The sequence below is a fragment of the Protopterus annectens genome, chromosome 4.part0, assembly GCF_019279795.1.
Source record: "Protopterus annectens isolate FY-2018-M chromosome 4.part0, PAN1.0, whole genome shotgun sequence".
NCBI classification, from domain to species: domain Eukaryota; kingdom Metazoa; phylum Chordata; order Ceratodontiformes; family Protopteridae; genus Protopterus; species Protopterus annectens.
In genome coordinates, this window is record NC_056733.1 from 788062572 (window position 1) to 788079742 (window position 17171).

General features: G+C 41.1%; 1 protein-coding gene across 1 annotated transcript in view; it reads left to right on the plus strand.

Moving 5' to 3' along the window:
- Positions 1-17171, plus strand: part of LOC122800343 (piwi-like protein 1) — a 785589-nt gene that overhangs the window by 449173 nt on the left and 319245 nt on the right. Inside the window, exon 9 of the mRNA XM_044069792.1 lies at positions 3697-3808. Coding sequence (XP_043925727.1) covers positions 3697-3808 — 112 coding nt within the window. The remainder of the gene's footprint in view (positions 1-3696; positions 3809-17171) is intronic.

The following is a 17171-nucleotide window of genomic DNA, read 5'->3' on the forward strand; positions in this document are numbered from 1 at the left end:
TGTGCAGCAGCCACGTGGTCTAAACCACATACTTTCATCGCTCATTATAGGGTTGACAAAGCCTCCAAAGACAGGACATCTTTTGGTTCCACTGTGCTTAGGAACGTTCTTCCATGACTCACTCGGGGTGACTGAGCTAGGGATGCTACCCGTGTGTAAGAACAAACGGCGAGATTGAACACACTCGCATAAAGAAGTTATGTTCTTACCATAACGTTCCATGTGGAGTGTTTTTCTCGCCTTTGTTCTTACATTCCCTCCCTTCCCTCCCTCACGTGTTTGGAAGAATGAGTAGGACTAGTCTGGTCCACATGCCTTAACCTCTTCCGGGTATATTGTCTCTTACCTCATGGGGTATATTTCGCTACCCTTTAGTTAATTTGTCAGTGAGATAGTGTCTCTGATTTTTGTGGCTGTGTGTAGCCTTAGCACCTGAGGTTTATGGTTGGTCTGGTTTGCTTGCAAACTAGATCCGAGTAATGGCAGGGAGGATTGTGGGATATGGCCTGGTCTCGAGCTTCTCTAAGATGCAGAGCTTTGCTATGCGGCCGACTCGGAGCAGAGGATCGGCTCCGAACCTGTGTGCAAGAACAAAGGCGAGATGAACACTCCACATGGAACGTTATGGTAAGAACATTACTTCTTTTTAGAGTCCTCCCAGGATTTAGGTGGAAGAGGGACTCTGTCCCAGCAGTTGAGGAATGAATGAAAATATCCGGTAAAATATTCTCACCATAACGTACCATCTGTGCTGTCCATTTTCATTCTTCCTCAGCTTCTCTCCCTTCAACCCTCTCTTTTTTTGACTTTTGGAAGGATTGAAAGATGCTGTAGGAGCTACTGTTCCTTTGAGTGTCATTCTGTTTTACATTTCCTACTGCCTTGTGGATTTAAGGGGCAGCAAGCAAGATCTGAGGTATGTTAGGTGACTAGGGCATTATGGGTAATGGAGAAGTTCAAGAGTTTTCATTGTCCCAGAAACCGGAGGAAACTTTCAAGTCGGATCAGAATATCTGATCGAACCAAACAGTTGAATGAAAATGGACAACACAAATTGGAACATTATGGTGATATAGTTCACTGCAGACTATGGGGATCCTAATTTTTCCTTATTTAGACAACTTGCTAATTCTTTTTTTTAATCAAACTGTCAGAAATCCCAAGACAGAGGTGTCGAGAGAGAAATATCTTGCAGAAGCTGGGATTCCTAAAGAACATTCTGAAGTCTTTGACTCCTACACACAGGATTGTGTTCCTGGAATGTCAGACCCCTCAGTCCAGAGAGCTTTTCCACAGAAAAATCTTTATTTAGATCTGTTTCTATTGTTTTCCACTCATACTTCAGTCACTGTCTGGGAATGCCTCAGGATTTTGGTATTCATGGCATTTATGATTCTCATGGCTGACTTGGTAAGACTCAATATGAGAAAGATAGTGTTTGAAATCTCTCTGGTGCCAACATTGACGCCTTTTTATCTTTTTAAATCCCTGTGCTGGGATTCATCAAAAGAAGTCTTTTAGTGGAGAGGACTGGCCTCGTCTTCTCCCTCCCTGCCCCAAAGCAGTCAGTCAACACAGACTCCTCAGACTTTGCTTATGGAACAGTTGCAGGAGGGATAAAAGTGCAGGGTGTGTAAGGAGAGAGACGTATGTATGCACATAAATAGAAAAACAGTGCTTGCCCTGATGAAAACACTCAACACTCTGAATCATCTTCGGTTTCCGGGACTACTACAGAGTCGTAGCTGGAACCATCACATAGATGTGTTGATAGAATGCCACCGGGACATGACTGGCTTATGTCCCTTATGTAATTGAATTGACAACTGCTGACTCATGTAAATCACTCATCCTCAGTGTTACGACTGGCTGCTACTATCAGTTTTGTACCAAAGTCTTGATGCTAATGGGAAATCTTGCAGTGGATCCTGAATATTTGGTGGTCACTCCCAGTATGGCAATAAAAAGTTTAACCCCCCTATCCAGTGTATGTTGGACTCTCTTAAATGCCTAGAACGTGAACATGTGATGTTTCTTTGTTCTCTTACCAGACGCTAGGGTTACCATGCCCTACTCTGCCCTGGTGTGGGGGACATTGCAGGGGGACGATTACTTTATTATTGAAGCGAATCCACCTTCTGTCCAAATCAGCTAGTTCATCTGCTCTCATATCTTTCCTGTAAAACTGTGGTGGTTCGTCAGTTTGAAGAGCATCTGCGCTTCAAGTCCTTTCCTGTGAACCTCTGGTTGTTTCACAGAGAACTGTTTGAATCCACTCCTCTTTTTTTGTGTAATGTAACCTCAGAAGTGAACCATTGACCAAACCTTTCACCTTCTGATATTTCTTCAGTGTTCTAGTAGAGGTGAATATTACATTTATTGACTTGAATTTTGATGCAAATAAAGCAAGTGAGAATACATGATCAGCTATTTGCATCTTTGGCATCTATAATGAGGTAACAGTTGGTGTTTTCCTGTCCAGATGGGTCTCTGTTTACTGTATTCTGTATGTAACACCTCCAACAAAACCCTCTCTTTGAAATGAGAAGTATATTATCTCAAATTGTCACATGTACCTTTTCCAGACAATTTTCTGAGGATATTAATTGCACTGCTGTTACATGGCCTTCACTGAGCACTTTTGCCAAACTTTATAAATTTATATCTTGGCCAAAATCTTCCTTTGGGGCTACCATATTCTACATTCTGTCATAATGTCCACGTATTGAATTGTGTTAACTTGATAATCTAAAATGCTGTAGTCATTTACTTTCCTTAACATTGGATCTTGATTATCCATGTCTACCCACTTCAGCACAGTCGGCCCTTGTTTCTCTTGAAATCGTCACTTCTTGTAGAAGACCTTATATGTTTAAGGCCTGTCCCACTCAATTGGGCATTTAGGATGTGAACATTGCATCCTGATAGTGAGAGTTGCAAGTATTTTAGGCTACAAGCAACAATCAGTATCTGAGGAACGACTGGAGATGCAGTGCATTGTGGGAGACTAACTCTGGTTGCAAGAAGGAATTCTTTTGTCTTGATGCAGTGTGGTGGTCAGTCCCACTCATTGAAGTTGATGTAGATCCAGTACTGTGGTAAGTTCATACCTAAAGTATTTTGTGTATGGTGATGAAGTGACTATCTGTAAGTGGAAGAATGAAGGTCTCGAACAAAAGTCGTGATCGGAGCAGTGGATGGGCCAAATGTAAATAAGGAGAAGAATCCCTTCACTTCATTAGAGGAAAGAGAGCTGTTTTGCTCGTCATTATGTGCTGTATTCTGGCAGGGTGGGATTGTCAGTTTGAGGTTCTGTTTCCAATGCAAATTAAGTGAAATCCTTGTTTTAGTTTCTTAGCTATATGAAAGTTGAAATCGTTGTGCTGACCAGCCTTTAATAACTTGTTTGACCATATTGATTTTTTGTGGTGGTCAACAGAGCATATTTGAGCACTTTAGTCTTCAATAGTCCGCTAGTCATGTCTGTTTTTACTTGTTCCTTCCATGTCAAGAGTTAGAAAAGATAGTTTGTGGCATATACTTGGAAATGTTCATGTTCAGGGAGTATTACCTAGAATAGTTCAGACTGAGTTTAACACATAAAAAAATAAAAAAAGCTAAGAAATGTCAGTAGAATATTCAGGAAATGAAGCACATTTGCAGCTACCATTACAATAGTTTATCTTTTTTATCTAGATATAACAATAAAACGTACAGGATTGATGACATTGCCTGGAATCTGAGCCCAAGATCCAAATTTAAAAAGACTGATGGCTCTGAGATAAGTTTTGTGGAGTACTATAAAATGGTAACCATGTTACTTTTTTAAACATTTTATTTATAACTTCATTTTATTTTTTCTTGTTCTACCCTTGATGCATACATTGGTTTTATAATACTTATTACAGTCTTGAGATTTAGTACCTACTATGCTTTCCTACAGATAAGTACATCATTTCTGTGATTGTAAGTAGGAGTCACCTGCCGTGTTGCGCATATATGCTAAAGGAGTGGTTTTGATTCGTATCTGGTGACATTTAGATGGTGGAATGTTTTCAGATTGTGTACTCTTAAAAATAGATGAAACTTTACTAAGAAAAGTGAAGAGGCTGTTAACAAAGATGAAAGGTGTTAGTGTTGACTACTGAATTATCTAGTCTGTATCAGTGTTGATTACTGAATTTAGTTTAGGAAAACTATTTTCAGTAGATTTTCTCCCAGTCCTCCAGATCCTGCTCAGTCTGTCTTATCAGACATTTGGGTCTTCGATGCTAGTTGGATTGGATTTGGCAGCAGCCTTGAGCCGTTTTAAGAATATTTCCTCTCATAAAGCACCATTTCCTCTAGTTACCTCTGATCTTGTTTGCCTCCATAGTGAATGGACACTATCTTGCTTCAAAACTAAGTGCTCCACCTTTAATTTTGTTTTAACTGGATTTATAAATCCAAATGTTATTTTAGTGCCATACATTGTTTAACTCTCATTTTTTCAGTTTTTGATTTTTGTACAGGTTTTGCTGGTTTTCTTTCCAGTTAGCCCCTTTCTTGTTGTGTTTTCCTTCCACTTGTTTGATCATTTGTCTTGTTTTACAGGTCAGTTTAACGTATTTGGTATGTGTATAATAGCATAGTAGTTTTATAGTTCAGTAGATTTGTAACAATTGTTTACCAGAGTTATTTTTTTGAGTGCAGTCTAGTTTTAGTTTAGTATGCCTTCTTGCTTCACATTGGTGATAAACACTTATTAAATATTAATATTTTCTGTCTTTTACTATGCAGAAGCAAATAAACTTTAAAAAGCTTCTCAGTGTGAAGCCAGATATCACCACAGGATTTGCAAGACCTGTGTGTGGTATGTTTTGAAGCTTAGGTGTCAGCACAACCTATTTCCTCACCTTCAGACAAGTTGTTTAGACTTAGCAGTGAGGAGGTCTTGGGAGGTATCGGACATCTGAAAATCAGTCCCACGTAAACCTGTGATTCTTCACCCACCAAAAGCAGTACTGGGCCTAATCTGTTGCATTTGACTCCATTGTTATGGTTGCGGTTACCAAGAGAGAACTGTCTGAAGATTTTACCTCTGTCTATCCACCCCAGCAAGAGAATGTAGGGAGTTGGATAGACTTGGAAATTGGGCATAATGCTTTGGGCAGGTTTACCATAAGAGTCCTGACTACCCACATGTGCAGAAAGTTTTCCTAGAGATTTGTTGCATTAGGCCTTCTTTACTACTCTGAAAGTTTTGTTAGACAGGGAATCAGTGAAGCAGCTAAAAGATGCCTTTGTTACCATGTGTAGCATTACAAACTTCAAGTGCCTTAGACATAACACAATAGAGAGGCCAGGGCAGCCTAGATTGGGAAATTAGTATGTTGCTTTACCTGGGTGCATAGTGTGATTTTGCAGACAATTCCAAGGTATCTTTCTCAGCTGCCTTACCTGTTTGGCCCATCTGTGAAGAAGGAAAATGCAGACTTGTGAATAAGCTGGTAAGACCCTTTCTGCTGTGGAGGTTGACTGAGGTTTCCAAGCCAAAAAATTACCTTGTTCATTCTGATTTTATAAGTTAAAACAGTCATTAGATTCACTTCAACAGGCATAGCTGCTGTAGAGGCAGCCCCTTCAATTGCCACAGGCCCAGAGGCCGAGGGTATCCACAGAACAAGGGATATTGCAGTCTCTTTTTGGACAGGAAAGCTGAGAATTCCTGAAGGTTTGCTCAGATGCTCCACTGTAGAGGCAGGTGGTCTTCTCTCCCTATTCCTTGCAGTGTGGCAGGCCATCACACAAGGTAAATGGGAAAGAGGGATGATCAATTTTTTCTTACCCCTCCCAATCCTAGCAGACCGCTGCCAGATGTTCCACCCAGTCAGGCAAAATAAACAGAGATTGCTTATCTTCTCACCGAAAGAGCCATCCAAGAGGACCCACCAGATTAGTGAAGGTCAGGATTTTATTGTATGTTTTTTGGTTTCAAAGAACTCAATCTCTGGCCCTGTGTGTACTAAACAAGGATATCCAGAAGGTCCAAGTTGGAATGGTCACAGTGCTGTTGAATCTACCCCCTGTCAGAGTGAGCTAATGAGTGATGTTCTTCGTGTTTCACTGTTGCAGTCATAACTGTAGGGTGATCCTGCTAGCAGGCAGCCCGAGGTCGGCCAGAATTCCAAAGTCTGGGTCCGGCGTCGGCTGTACCAGCAAGTACCCTGACGTCAGAACACAGAGGTATAAAGCTGACAGCCGAAGCCATCTTCTCCAGTCTTTCTTGCCGTGCGGTGGAAAGCAGCTCGCAAGTTGTTGGTTGGCAGATTCCCAGACAACGTGCTTTGCTTGTCGTCGGTCCGAAAACGACGACTTCTCTTATCAAGCTAAGTACCCCGTTGGGGCAACTTTTTTCTTGCTCCTCCGAAAAAGTTAATAATTGTATATCGTGTGGAAAACAAATACCTCATAAAGATTTCCACTCTTACTGTCTTCCTTGCTTAGGCCCTGACCACGACATTTCTTGCTGTCGGTTTTGTGCCAGGTTTAATTCTCGTACTATTAAGCGTAGGTTCGATTGGGCCTTGAATTATTTCGGTAGACGGTTCAATTACAGGATGTCGTCGGATACTTTACCGACAACCGGAATTCACAAAAAGTGCAAGGACAAGGATAGGCCTCCGAGGTCCAAACAGGATTCTATGCAGCCGGAGCCAGCTTCGGGTTCGGCGGTTGTCAGTGAGGCACTTTTGCAGCCCCTGTCGTCAGCCACTTCGGAACCGATGGCCGACACGGACTCCCATGGGGAGCCAACTAGGCCCAGTATTTTATCTGCTGCAGGACCTTCGGACATCGCTCCTTCAGATGGGTCTGGAACCGCTGTGCAGGTACCGGCTTCTGAAGGGGTTTTCAGGCCTTCTCATATCACTATTACTACAAAGACAAAGGCGAAGTCAAAGACTCCTGTTAAGCCAAGGATTTCTTCTCAAGCTTTTTCGGATTCAGCTCCCAAGACCCAAAAGCAATTAAGGATGGCTGAAGATTTGCTTACTATGATTAGGGGTTCTCACCCCCCTCCTGAGAAAAGGCCTAGACAGGATATTCCTTACGATTCCTCTGATCAGGCTTCTGTGTCTTCAGTCTCTTCCTCTGAACAGGATTACTCTTTTCCTCCTTATGAGGATTCTGATGCAGAGGACTCTATTCCCTCTGCTTCTCCCCCTGAAGATTTTTCTTTTGGGGAAACCTTGCATGAGATGAGAGCATTTTCATTGGGAAGGTCAGGATTATTCCGCTTCCAAGAAGAGACTTAGGGAATTTCTCCTTCTTCACCAACACAGACCTTTGGCTATTCCTCCTGTTCTTGATATTGTGGATGATGCTTTCTCTGAAGCTAACCTGAATCCTGACTCTCATCCGCCTGCTCCTTCTAAGCCGGATAGATTTTTTATAGTCCCTGATTCCCATCAATTTTTGTTCAAGAACCCTTCTGCAGATCCTGAAACTACTTCTCAGGGTTCCAAGGCTGCTAAGGCCGCTTCAGCTAAAAATCCTATTCCCTCTGAAAAGGATTCTCGTGCCTTGGACAGATGGGGCGAAAAGGTGTATACTTCTGCTACTCTTTCTATTAGAGCTTTAAATTGCCAGTTTCATATGTTCAAGTATCAGCAATTCCTTTTGTCTGTTTTAAAACAAAAACTTTCTACCTTTCCTGCATGTGCAGAGGACAAGGAATTACAGGATGTGTTGCATGCAACTGAACAAGTTAGCAAACATAGTTTACATTGTGGTTTTGATGCCTTGGAGGCTTCTTGTAGGGCCGCAGCCTCTGGTACTGTTATCAGGAGACATGCTTGGCTTCAAGAGCAGAATTTGCCTGAGCAAGTTAAGGCTAAATTGTTAGATGCCCCTGTGCAGCATGATGTTCTGTTTGGATCTAAAGCTGAGGAGGTTATTAAAAAGATGGAGGATAAGGCGAAATCTATGCAGACTGTTAAAGATTTCTTACAAGTTCAGCCTCCTAGATTTACTAGAAATTGGCCCTCCAAAAATTGGTCCTTTCCCACGTCTGACAGGCCTCAAAGGGGAAGATATAGACGCTCCAGAGGTTGGGCTCAGGCCTCTTACAGGTCCAGACAGTGGACTGCTTCATCCCCTAGAAGGGGAGAAGACAGATCTCAATCACAAAGGAAGCAGACCCAATGACTCTCTCTGTTGGGCTACAGGTCCTCTTTGCCTGGAAGCCCCTCTCTGAGGAAAACTTTCTCTTTTCTACCAAAATTGGACTCGTATTACCCAAGACAAATGGGTTTTGGACGTGATTTTAAGAGGTTACAAATTCCACTTTCACACTCTGCCAAGGTCTATTGGTTGGCCGGATCTGCCAAAACATCAATGGTCAGAGGCCTTAAATCAAGTGGACGCTCTATTGGCCATGAGAGCCATAGAACCTGTTCCACTTTCACAGATGGGAAAAGGTTTTTACTCAAGACTATTTCTGGTCCCAAGAAAACAAAGCTCATGGAGACCTATTCTGGACCTTTCAGTATTAAACACCTTTCTGGAAATTCCAAAATTCAAGATGCTTACTCTGCAACAACTTCTTCCAATGCTCTCCCAGGATGTTTGGATGGTGACATTGGACTTAAAGGAAGCCTACTTACACATTCCCATCAGGCAGGAACGCAGAAAATACCTCAGATTCAAGGCAGGTTCGAGGCACTTTCAATTCTCTGTACTGCCCTTTGGTTTATCTACTGCGCCCAGAGTCTTTACCAAGTGTCTGGCTCCAGTAGTAGCTTATTGCAGACTCCAGGGGATTCAGATTTACCCCTATCTGGACGACTGCCTTATTCAGGCGGACAGCAAAGACCTTTTACTTCAACATCTGGATTTTGTTCAACGTCTTCTCCTACTTCTAGGATTTTCAGTGAACACAAAAAAGTCACATTTGATCCCTTCTCAGCAAATGATTTTTTTGGGAGCTCTTCTAAACACAAGCTTGCAAAGGGCCTTCCTCACTCCAGAAAAGCATTTACAGCTGGCCTCAATTTTCAAAACCTTGGCAACTTTACCTCAGCTCACTGCAAGGAGATTCCTGCAGGCTTTGGGCTACATGGCTTCTTGCATCCTGTTGATTCCAAATGCAAGGCTTCATATGAGAAAACTTCAATGGTACCTAAAGAGTGTATGGTCTCAGCATTACCACAGTATAGACGCAATGATTCCACTGATTCCCTGCCACCAAAAGGAGCTCCTTTGGTGGTCCAGGGCTTGTGCCTTGAACTAAGGGAATCCCTTCCGTCTGCCTCAACCTTCTCAGATCATAACCACGGACGCTTCGGATTATGCTTGGGGAGCTCATTTTCTAGACATTGGCCAGCAGGGCTCTTGGACCAAGAAGCAACTACTCTGGCACATCAACTTGAAGGAAATGTTGGCAGTCCAAAATGCTCTTCTAGCATTCCAGACTCTTTTGAAACCAGGACCTCTTCTGATTTGTACAGACAATACCACAGTCATGTGGTACATAAACAAGCAAGGGGGCTCTCACTCTTACCCCCTTTGCAGACTAGCCATAAATTTATGGGACACGGCTCTAAATCTGAATCTGCATCTTCAAGCTCAGTTCATTCCAGGAAATCAGAACCTCTTAGCAGACAGCCTAAGCAGAAATCTTTTGGATCCTCACGAATGGATGTTGGACCCCAACTTATTCAGCAGAATAACTGCAGTTTGGGGTTGTCCTCAGATAGATCTGTTTGCATCCCATCTCAATCATCAGTTGCCTCTCTCTTGCACCAGGTCCTTCCACAAAACAGCTTGGAAAGTGGATGCCCTGTCATTCAGCTGGAGGAATCTTTCGGGATATGCCTTCCCTCCTCTTCCTCTTCTGCCTCTGGTGTTACTGAAAATAAAACAGGACAAACCCAAGACTATCATTTTGATAGCTCCAAATTGGCCTCTGCAGTTTTGGTATCCAACTTTAAAACACCTATTCTTGGAACCTCCTTGGATTCTTCCTCTGATCCCTTCTCTTCTGTCCCAGCATCAGGGTCAGATGCAACACTCAAATCAAGACTCTTTGCCTAGCAGCTTGGCTCTTCAAGGGCCTTTGATTCCTTCTCTTCCCAAACAAGTTGTGGATGTTCTTTTAGAAGCTAGGCGGCCTAGCACTAGAAAATCTTATGCTTCAAAATGGAAAAGATTTTGTATTTGGATGCAGGATCGAGGATTTGATCCTCTTTTGCCTAATATTTCCTCCATTTTACTTTACCTCTCAGACCTTCTGCATAAAGGCCTTTCCTTTTCCTCCATCAAAATTCATGCTTCTGCTATCTCGGCTCATTTTAATACTGATCCTCCCATTTTTTCTCACCAGCTGGTGAGACAATTTTTGAGGGGAGCTAAGAATTTAAGACCTCCCAGAACTCCTCCTGTTCCTGCTTGGGATCTTAATTATGTTTTGGAGAAACTTACTTTGCCTCCTTTTGAGCCTGCTGCGGCTTCGGATATCAAGTTCTTATCCTGGAAGACAGCTATCTTATTGGCATTGACTTCTGCTAGAAGGGTTTCAGAGTTGCAAGCTCTCATGGCTGTGGAACCATACATTATCTTCCACCAAGACAGAGTTTCCTTGAGGACAAATCCTACATTTATGCCCAAGGTGATTTCTAAAGTGGCTCTAAATCAGACTATTCACCTTCCTACCTTCTTTCCAAATCCTCAAAATAAAGGGGAAAGGATCTTACATTCATTGGACGTACACAGGCAACTACGATTTTACCTGGACAAGACTAAAGATTTCAGAAAATCTGATCAATTGCTTATCTCTTATGCCTCCAGTTCTCTAGGTAAGGCTATTTCTAAACAAACTATTTCCAAATGGATTGCTCATGGAATAAGGTTTTGTTACTCTCACTATGGGAAACAGATTCCAGGTACTGTTAGAAGTCATTCTACCAGAGCAGCTGCCACTTCAGCAGCTTTTCTCAGAGGAGTTCCTACCAAGGACATTTTGGAAGCTGCCACTTGGAGTTCAGGGCATACTTTCTCTAAGCACTATAATCTCCCTTTGTATTCTAAGTCTTGGGCAGGTTTTGCCTCTGCTGTTTTGCAGGGTCTTCTAGCTGCCCCTTCTACATAACCTCCTCCCTCATTCACAGCTTTGGGATTCTACCCTACAGTTATGACTGCAACAGTGAAACATGAAGAACATAGTACAGTTGTGTACACCTACCATAAATGTAGATGTTCGAGTGTCTTCACTGTTGCAGTCGGTGTTTCCTTCCCACCAGTCCCCTCTTATTTTTGCTGGTCTTTTCTTCCACTACTTTTGTGGTGTATTTGTGTTCATTTTTAGACACCTTTTGGTTTGTTTTTTGGGGGCTTCGGACATCTGGGGCAAGAAAGGCTGGAGAAGATGGTGTCGGCTGTCAGCTTTATACCTCTGCGTTCTGACGTCAGGGTACTTGCTGGTACAGCCGACGCCGGACCCAGACTTTGGAATTCTGGCCGACCTCGGGCTGCCTGCCGGCAGGATCACCCTACAGTTATGACTGCAACAGTGAAGACACTCTTAACATCTACATTTATGGTAGGTGTACACAACTGTACTTTCTTTGCAGCTGCAAGCCTCTTAACTATGTCGGACTCTTGATGAGAAGGTTAAGGAGACTTCTGTGCTTCCTCTTCAGAGCTAATCATCAGTTTTGAGTTTTATTTGGCCTCAGCACCGCCCTCAGAGTGCTTATCAAGTGTATGGCTGTTGTAGCAGCTCATCTATGACACTTGGTAAACAAGGTTTTCCTGTACCCAGACAATTTGCACCCAAGTGTCTTATTGAAGTCTCTCTTGGAAGTCAGGGGCTGCTTTCTCAAACTGCCAATGCCTGGGAAATTCAGTAAATCTGCAGAAATTGTATCTTCAACCAGTTAATAAATTCACATTTATATTGTGTTATCTGGACACCACACTCTGTAGTCTCAGTACAGCTAGGCAGAATTCAGGCCTTGGAATCCACAGTCCAGTCTCCTTCACAACCCCTCTCCTTTCACAGCCTTGGTACTGAGGTTATTGGGCCTGATGGCATCATTGTTCCTAATGGTGCTTTTTGTATATTTACCCATGAAGATTTTGCAGTGGCTCTTTCAGGCTCAGTAGACCTAGTGCACTCAATTCCCTCTGATTATCATCATAACAGACTCATGCTGAAAACACCTTAGATGATTTGCAGTATGTAGTGGTACACTCCGGCAGCATCTTTGCTTGGGTGGGGAGAAATGGTCTGTGGTCAGACAATTAGACCAATAATTGCATAAATATATTTACAATGAGTGTTTCTTGTGTTTTAACTTCAGGATTGTTTTCCACAGAGCGAGATGTTTATCCAGACATACAAACATGACAGTAGTTTGGTACATTAGCAAGGAGTTAGGAATTGAATATTAATCCTTTTGTCGGGAAACAGAGGGTTTTTTCAATGCATGATGATTTGACACCATTTTTATAAGCAACACACTTGATTGCGGATAGGTTCAGTAGATATTGACCTTCAGTCCAGTGATAGCAAGCCAGATATTCAGCGGCTTGTCCACTTGTTGCTGTGATCTGTTCTTTCCATACAACACATGCAGCAACTGCCTTGCCATGATCCCTTCCCCGGACAGTCAGAAAAGGATGCTTGGTTACAGCATTAGTCCCCTGGGCTCCAATACTCTTACCCTCCTGTATCCGTGGTTTTTATAGAAAGTGATTAAATGTAAGATAGCGGTCATGCTCTGTGATCTCCTTTTGGCCATGACATATCTGTTTTGCCTTTTAAGGCCTCATGTCAAGGGATCTCCCTTGGGTATTGAGTTTTTCATGCTAATCTGGGAAGCATCACTTGGACCTGTACAATTTGAAACTGCTTGGTTTCTCTAGTTAACAATAATGGTCAGTGATTTACTCTTTCTGTGTAGGTAGTCTGATTCCTTGAATAGGGTCCTAATGGCGAGATGAAAACTCAGCAAGCAAAGGAGTGTAGTAGTGCTGAAATGTAATTCATCCTCAAGTTTTGGTCAGTACCTTCACGAGGTGGACCCTGTTTTTCAAAAAATCTCACCAAGACAACAGTGATATATAGACTGCAGATAGCATACATCATGGACAAGAAGTAAGTCAAAAATAAAAATGATACCTGTGTGCACAAGACCCAGGATAAAAAAGTGCCCAATCCTGGTAGGTGCACTGGTGCCAGGACTGGAAAAAAATGACAGTGTAGAATCCTCAAAATCCGGAAACATTCCTACAAATTGGGCCAGGCCCAGGGGGGAGGATGGCTCCCCTGTTGTAGAAGGAAGTAGCAGTCTAGAAAAACAGACTGGCCAGAGAAGAGTCATAAATATGATAGTGGACTGTTGAGGAAAGGAAAGAAATTTATGTATTGTTACCATTATGCAAAAATCCCAGAATTTCCAGAGGATATACGAAAAGATTGAGATGAATTAGAGGAATGAAAAATACTTTCACAGGAAAAACGGTCAGAAGCTTCAAATGAAAATCTGCGTTCATTAATGCAACAGACTTTTTAAAAAGTATATAGATCAAGAAACTTTGATCTGTTTGGAGAAAGAAGCAACTGAGGAAGTGTGAAAATGCAAACAAAACCTAAATATTTTTGAAAAGTATAAAAAAAATATGGATATGTGAAAGAAAGATAGATGTGATATGGTGCAATATTTATGCAAAGGAGAAAGCTAAATTAATCAATATAGAGAAGGCAGCCTCAAAGATATTCGGAGAGAAATACAGGCAAAGGCATCCAGATATGGAAAATTTCACAATATGGAAAACATCACGAAGGTGGAACGCAGAAAAGATGATATAGTAGAAGTTAAAAAAAAAAATAGAAGTTGAAGTTATGGAGTGCCTTCAAAGTAAGGGATTTTAATGTAGAATGTCTAACACAGATTACATCACAGCACAATGGAGTGAGTCCTCAAAATAAGGAGAAGCAAGAAGATCAAGAGCCATCTGAAGAAATATGGAAATGGGAAAGAGATTTAATATGGTATAATATTTATGCAAAGGAGAAAACAACTAACCAATACAAAGAGCAGCACCAAAGATATTTGAAGAGAAATGCAGGCAAAGGAGTCTGGATATGAAAAACTTTACAATACAAAAACTAAGACAAAGAAGGAAAGTAGAAAAGGAATTGGTAATGGAGAAGTTAAAGAAATAGAAACTGAGGTTATGGAGCACCTGCAAAGTGAAGGATTCAGTGTAGAAAGTCTAATGCAGAAAGCACCACAACAGGATAGAGGAATGGTTATCCAAATTAAGGGGAAATTAGTGAAATAGGAAGTAATTGGTCAGGTGCCATATCAAGGTATTTTGAAGCCTTCCACAGGAAACTAGTATAAATGTTCATCTGAAGCTAGATGGCAATGGAGAAGGAACAGGAAACTCTGCAGTCGGTGTTGAGTGATAGGCCAGTGAGTTCCCATATTACAGAGCAATAGATGGCACCGGATTTAATTGGAGAGAAGGTGCCACGGGAAGATGCTATAGAACTTACTATAGAATGTACGCAGGAAATGGAAAACAAAGTATGTGCCCTCAGTCTGGAAGAAGAAAAACTATGGGAAGACTTACTTGATTTAATGGACATAGATATATTAAGATCAATGAAAGAAATAGATTGCAGAAAGTCAATAAAACCCCAAATGTCAGAAGTCTGATGAAACAAATGAGCAGACTAATTAGGACTGCCCATAGAGATCCATGCGATCTAACAGAAGTAAACAGGATATATTACTGTGCAGCTAAATTAATTGATAGTTCTACCACAAGAACACAGGGTAGTGAGGAAAAGGAAGGGGAAAAATCGAATACCATCATGGAAGTATCATAGAAAAAAATAAAGCGGTTAAATACAATTGTCACTGTTAGTCTATAGAGGGAATAGATCAACAGAAATACTAAGAAAGATGTGATAAAAGCAATGCACAATATTAGAACAGACCAGGATCTGTCATGCACTATCGCAAATAAACTGAAAAGTTCAGCACTGGTGGAAAAACTTACAAAGATACACAAATATAAAGGAAAAGTACAAGATAAGTAATTTGAGGACCCAAACATTTTTAGAGAATTGGGAAACAAGGTAAAAGAAATTGAAAGACTGCCAAAAAAAGAAATAGATGCATTTTGGGGAAATACCTTTGAAGATCCTGTGGAAAACAACAAAGATGCTAAATGGATAAAAGAAGTAAAAGAAAGAAGAGTTTTAAAGGTACAAGATATGAAATGAGATGAAGTAACAACCAGAGAGATTTAAACAAAGTTAAGAAAAGCCTCTAATTGGAAAACCTCAGGCCCAGATGCTGTACCTAATTTGTGGTTAAAAGTATCAACAACTTTGAAGTTTTAGCCATAAGTAAGAACTATTTATATGTGCACCCCGAACAGACACCAACCTAGCTAACGGGTAAAACAAGGCTTCTACTTAAGAGTAAACCTGCAAGCTACCCCCAAAATTATAGACCAATAACTTGCCTTCGGATGACGTATAAACTATACACGGGGAATTGATGCCTACAGAGTTTGTAGTCATTTAGAAGAAAACTATATTGTAGCAGTAGAACAAAAGGGCAATAAATTGATACAGAACAAAGGATCATTTGTTCGTCATAGTGGAGAACTGTAAAAAGGGGAAGAATCTAAGTATGGCATGGATTGACAACAAAAAAAACATTTGATGGTATCCCACATTCATGAAGAAGAGTGCTTAAAAATGTAAAAGATACACCGTATACTGATCGACTACATTATAGTCACCATGAAACAATGGCAGACAAGTACCACTTTGCAATTAGGCCAGGATAAAGGACAAATTACCCAGGGATACAAATTCAAAGGGGGACTATTCCAGGGTGACTCTGTCAATCTTGCTATTCTACTTTGCCCTTAGCCCATTAAGCTGTCTACTTAACAGCTTAGGGCCATGGCTATAATGTGGTTCCTAGAAAATAAGAAAGTCTAAAGACTTCTCATTTTGTCTTCGATGATTTAAAAGTGTATAGCTCATCAGATGAGGAACTGAAAGCACAGCTGCAGGTTGTCAACACTTTTTCAGATATTAGAATTTCATTTGGCCTTGATAAATGTACAAAAGCAACCTTTAAAGCAGGAAAACTGCAGCACCAGGAAAACATCAGTTTGGGACAAGAATGTGATATAAAAGAAATTGAGCAATAGGGAGTGTATAAATACTTGGGAATTGATGAAGGATCAGCAATAAAACGAACAAATGAGTCAAACTTAGTAAGGAATACTTTAGAAGACTTAAATTAATCCTGAAAACAGCTTTGACATCTAGGAACACAACCCAAGCTATGAACCAATTTGCTCTTCCTGTCCTAACTTAGTTTTGGAGTGATTGGCCCCAAAACGTGTTGGATAGATTAGATATTAAAGCAGAAAGGATGCTACATGTTCAAATGATTTATAAAAAATCAGTGCATACCAAGATTGTATTTTCACCGTTCCGAAGGAGGGATGGACCTACTTGAAATTGATTATATGTATAGATCTGCAGTCATGGGACTCAGCACATCTGCTGACCTCATGAGACCCAAACGTAGTGAACATTTTGAAACATGAGGAGAATAAATCTAAGACTACTTCTTTGCTTAACTTAGCAGAAGCATATTGGCGTCAAGCAGGAATGGAAATCAAATCAGTAGTAGATAAAAATCAGGCAGCAAATGAATGTGCCAGAAAACAAAACAATATAAAGTGAAGAACCAGATAAAAAGGCAAGAAATGTGGAAAATGCATAAATGTAGTTGCAAGTATAGAAAACTTCTGGAAGAACTTCATGTTGATCAGGAACAAATGCAGGAATGGTTAAGGAGAGGTCAATTCAAACCAAGAGATGAAAGGTTAATATTGGCAACACAAGATAGTGGGATTACGTACATGTTGGTTTACAAAGTCAATTGAACATGTAGGAGAAATGGACAAATGTAGATTTTGTAAAACAGAATTGGAAACAATTGCACACCTTGTTGCTGGTTGTGACCTACTGATGGCAGAAGGACTGTATACTGAAAGGCATAATAATGTGGCGGTACTGGTGCACTGTGGATTGTACAAACATTATGGTACTGAAGTGGCTGAAAAACACTGGAAACATGAGC